The sequence below is a fragment of the Medicago sativa genome, chromosome 7 (assembly GCF_051527215.1).
Source record: "Medicago sativa cultivar Bolivia chromosome 7, Bolivia_mono, whole genome shotgun sequence".
Lineage (NCBI taxonomy): Eukaryota > Viridiplantae > Streptophyta > Magnoliopsida > Fabales > Fabaceae > Medicago > Medicago sativa.
The window spans coordinates 86,743,732-86,748,931 of record NC_140755.1 but is presented as its reverse complement, the minus strand read 5'-3'; the positions used below and the strand labels follow the sequence as shown (position 1 = coordinate 86,748,931).

General features: G+C 33.2%; 1 protein-coding gene across 1 annotated transcript; it reads right to left on the bottom strand.

Annotated features, from left to right (window-relative positions):
- Positions 1-403: 403 nt before the first annotated feature.
- On the bottom strand, positions 404-3,838 carry LOC146909693 (protein STRICTOSIDINE SYNTHASE-LIKE 10-like). Its single transcript, XM_085725741.1, has 3 exons — positions 3,416-3,838; positions 1,623-1,886; positions 404-1,118 (listed from the first exon to the last, which is right to left on the bottom strand). Exons 1-3 carry the CDS (start codon positions 3,697-3,699, stop codon positions 557-559), a joined length of 1,110 nt encoding a protein of 369 aa, XP_085581867.1. The 5' UTR covers positions 3,700-3,838; the 3' UTR covers positions 404-556.
- Between the last annotated feature and the right edge of the window lie 1,362 nt (positions 3,839-5,200).

Here is a 5,200-nt window from a genome sequence, read left to right as displayed (position 1 = left end):
ACGTGAGTTAACTCACGTTGGGATTTTTCAGCTTTTTTTCAGTGTGACTTAAGTCACACTGAGTATAACACCTGCGTGACTTAAGTCATGCGGGGTATTTTGGGAAGTTTGGTTGAGAGTGAGCGATTTTTGATGGGAGAAGAGCAATTTTCTTGCCTCAATCTATATCCTATCCGATTATTTATGGAAAATTTCACTAAATTGTGGGCTTCATGCTATCCAATCTTCTAGTGTGAGGTGTGAGAAGAAAACTTCTTCAAAGCTTTTTCACAAATCATCACATATGCGAAGGCACATGATGCACACCCAATTTGACTAAATAGACCGAATGAAATTCTGTCCAATAAGCATATTGTGGCTCGCCCAATAAAATATACACAAAGAAGGAAATGATGAAATGAATCTCCTCCATAAACATCAATAATCTTTATTACCAATTTTTCGTAAGACAAGAACTAGAAACTTAATTAACTCTCCTAAGTTGAAAGTTAATCCAAATAAGTCTAAAGATAAGTCAGAATGATTGCTAGCAACACTAATATAATATATTGCATTCTCATAAATTATAAACACCAATATAAGGCATTAACACTGATGCCATCCAAAGTTTTCCATCTTTCTCTTCAATTTCACTGATGAACTTCAAGGTCTTCCCTTCACAATCTTCTAGGCTTTCTAATATTTCCCCTTCATCACTAAGCTTTATAGCTGCAGCATGAGGCTTCGTCGCCAACAACGCTTGCAACCTCTTGAAGTTTCTAAGCTTTAACAATGCTTTACGAGCCCAGAGATTAGAAGACATCCACTTCGTAAAAGGAGTTTTTTTGGAATGCAAAGCAACCCAAAACTGCCCTTCTGAATTTCTCCTTATATTGTCGGGAAAACCTGGAAGAGCAGCAAAAGTATCGACTTGGCCAACACTAGGTCCATGAAGCCAAAGCCTCAGAATCCTGCAAATCGAGGTTTCAGCTACCAGAAGAAATGAACCATCTTTGCTTAAAGCAACACCATTGGGGAAAAAAAGGCCACTTAATAAGACCTTTACTTCTTTTGTCGACTTATCGTATTTCATTAACCGTCCAGTCTTGTCTCCACTAAGAGTTACAAGCATATGTTGCCTGCAGACAAAAGTGACCAACATATAGATCAAAATTTCTCTACAAAGAGAAGTTTTCAGTTATATTTTTATTTATTAGTTTCATAGACAAATATTATCATGCTGGACATTTGAACAGCAAGAGATATATACATAGACCTAAGAGAATTGCACATTTATCCTTGATATTATTTTCTTCAACCATCAAGCATTTAGTTTTGATTTGACTTGAACAAGTGGTTCATACTTTGTGAGAAATTTCCCTCTTACAACATAGTTTACCATTCCAAAACGGCTAAATCAGGATAATCATAACAGAAATCAATAGGAGAGACAAGTGTTTAACTTAAAAACTAGAGGGAGTGAATGTGTTGTTTCAAGAATCGTTGATAGAGAATTGATCTCACTAGTTAGGATTAAAATTGAAAGCATTATAAAAACGTTCATACTCAATAACAATGTTGTTTTAAAAAATGCAGACAGAGTTGATTATAGAAACGGAGGTGATGTTTAGTGGCGAAGTTACCTTCTCTGGTAAACTGAGCTTGAATCAGTAAAGTAAATCACATGTTCATCTTCAATGATATCCAAGTCATTGGTGAAGTGAAAGGGCTGGCCCTCAGCTTCTGTTGCTACCTGAGTGGCCAAACCCCCTGCAGGTCCTACGACGTTGAGGCCAAGGTAGGCATCAGCAATGTACAGATCTCCATTTTTCTTATCAAACTTTAGTCCTAGTGGCCTCCCACAAATATGCTCCAACTCTGGTGCAAATGGACGCACACAGTCCGACCTTGCAAATCATACAACGGAATTTATCAAACTCGTAAGAAAATCCTAATGTAGCTATGAGTTAGAGCAATGTCATGCCATTCAAACAAAATAATCAGTTAACCGGCCTTTCTGCACATCATGCAAAACCTACCAGGCAGAATTTCAGTCAAAGCATATGTAACATGCATAATGATCAGTTTGTTAGAGCAAGTCTCTAGTTTTCACAATTTAGAATCAGAAGGTTTGAAATGTTAATAATGCTTTGTAAGTAAAATACAATTCTCCTCCATCTCAATGCCCCTCGTGTTCAAACTAGTTGAAAAATCTCACTTAGTTGCTAATCCATAAACTGCATATTTGTTGGTTAATCACTCAATAACAATTAATGCTGTAAATTATGTTTCTTCAAGGGAATAATTAGCTCTCAACATTGGTCCTAATTCTTTAGTGTATTAAAATACGGCATGTGAAGTAAAAAAAGGTAAAATTAAGCATGAACGTGTGTATCCATGATCTACGGTTAGAGTCTAACTCGTCGAAGTATTTAAGGGGTTGTCATTTCCCAAAAGATGCTCTTTTGTATCCTAGGACATTCCTCTTGGCAGATGCTTAAGAGACTTAATTATCTACCAACCGTATCATACCATGTTGTTTAGAGTAAAACTAAGTTTACATTTATTAAAACATGGTGTAATATGCAAGTACATAATTGATAACATATTATGCAAGTACAAGTTCGAACTCATAAAACTCAAGAAATCCCTATGGTATAAAAAGAGTAAGGTAACTTCAAAGGTTTGATCTAATGATGAAAAGACAGGTCTTGAATTTAGAGTCTAGAGATCTCAAGTTTTAGCCCCATTAATACTTTTGTAGGTGATAAAGGTAAAGAGAGTTCAATTTCAATTACTCAACCTAGCTAACTTTACTAAAATCATTATCCAATTAAATGGTGGTACCACTCGCATTGAAAGAAACTAACCTACCCTACCAACAATTAAGTAAAGATTCTCTCCATTTAAATTATTTCCATTTTTTTTATGGTGTATCTCCATTTCGTCTATCTGGAGATAAAAACACAAAAATTTGAAAAAATATAAAAAAATAATTAATAGTAGTGGAGCTCACTCAGTATAGTTAAGATTCTCTTTGTTTATTGGACACTATCATTATATTATTATATTTGATGAATTTATCACTCTCTAAATGGTAGCTTCCATTAAATATAGAGGATTTTGACATGTTTTAAAGTGTTAAATTAAAATTGGTTTTACTTGCACAAATTCATTCAAAAGCAATGTGTCACTCACGGCAAAACCAAACATAAACTAAATAAAGAGCCATAGAGACATTTTTTGTCAAAAAAAAAAGAACCATAGAGACATTTGATACGCCGAGAAGTATGTTCAAATCTGCAACTCTTGACTTCTAAATATTTTAGTCTATACACGAGTTTCACCTTAAATTCTTTAGAACAAAAAATAAAAAACCAATGAGTAAACAAATAATTTTAAAACCTGGAATAACCCAAAAAGATATTACTATTACCTATTGGAGCTGGTGACAGCAAATTGAGTCCAACCACGTTCCTCTCCTTCCCATTTCAAAATCCGACCATCTGCCACGCCGGTGTACGGCCCATCACCATTGCTATCAAAAACAAGACTCTCCGGCCCAACGGCTCCGGTGACGTTTAGTAACTTAGCAGCATGGAGATTGTTCTTCGATCCAGGAATGGGAACTGCTGAAAAGAAATTTTGTGGATTGAATGAGGTGAAGATAATGGCGAAGAGTGCCAGAAAAGTTGCAGAAGCAATTATCTTAGAATTCATGAGTGGAGGAAAAGTGGAAGTGGTGAAGTCAGCAAATGAAGAGTGTAGTTTGTTTGCGGATTTATTTGAAACATGCGTGCACGAGGGTGCACCATGAGGGTCCTACGGAGAAAAATTCAATAACGCTATCAACAACTTTATAGGATATGATGATATGATCCCTTAAAAAACAAAAAAATACTTTCTAAGATAATATGTGGCATCAAATGATTAAATTTCGTGACGTTAACTTGTGCTTTAAGTCACAAGGTTTTTCTTTTTTTACGAAACTTTAACTCATAAATTAAGAAACCTAAAATAAAAATTATAAGAGTGAAAGTTTGAATTGGAAAGAAAAAAAAATTTAAACTTTCAAAATATGAATATACAATTTTTAAAAAACACTCATAAAGCATAAGTTAGTTTTTTTCTTAAATGTTTGATATTAGTATTAGTATAGTATATCCTAGGATATGAAAGTGCTTATCAATAAAAAACAATCGATAAATTTGTAGATACCTTGAAGTTTGGTTGAGTATCAATATCTTTTAAGTAAAATTTGTTTAACTTTTGAATTTACTTTTAACATCAATTAATATAAAAATATGATAAGAGATTGAATGTTTGGGTGAGGGGTACATATTCAACCAAACTTGATGGTTCCTATCATGTTCATATAAAATATTAGAAAGAGACATTGAATATGAGATATCTGAGTAATAGTTAATTTATTGATTTTTTTGTAAATGTCTTTGTACACTTCTTCATGTAGGTGTATACACCTTTAAACTATGATAAAGAAAGAGAACAAACGATGATGTCATAGTTTAATAATGTGATAGGAACATAAATATATAAGAAAAATGGAGTGTTAAATTGCTGTAGAGCAACAATGGAGCGTTCAAAAAGCGTTGAGAGCAGCAATGGGCTAAAGTTCATGACCACCAAGAGACTTTGACACTATATTTTCATCCAAAACCTTGAGACATTAGATATATGATTCTCCTCTCTTATATATCTAAGATTTCCTCTATTTCTAATCAATATAGAACTTAATTACTCACACTTGAATTCTAGCAATTTTTTTATCAGCAAAAGATTTTACGGAATGGAGTATAACTCGCAAGGAGTACACCCTTACAACAAAAGTAATTTGAACCCAACATCATAATAGGGAAAATTTACACACCTTCTACCAAAGTTGATCACATAATCAATACAACATATCCTTACAAATGTAAGACTTTAAGCCACAAAGAAAATCTTTTAAACCTATCGGACCTGCCTACTTAAATAAACATGGATAATTTATTTTTTGTAACTATTCTTATTAAATTATATTTGTACTTTGTGTTAAAACATTTTTATCTTTCTTTATGGAAACCATTTTCAATTTATAAACATGGATTATATTTTGAAAATATCTTTTACATGAAAAATATTAATTGTTTCCATTTTTGAATCCTTAACAAATTTCCTTAAAATACTTGTTAGCAAAACCCGTAAAATATTTAGCTACGGT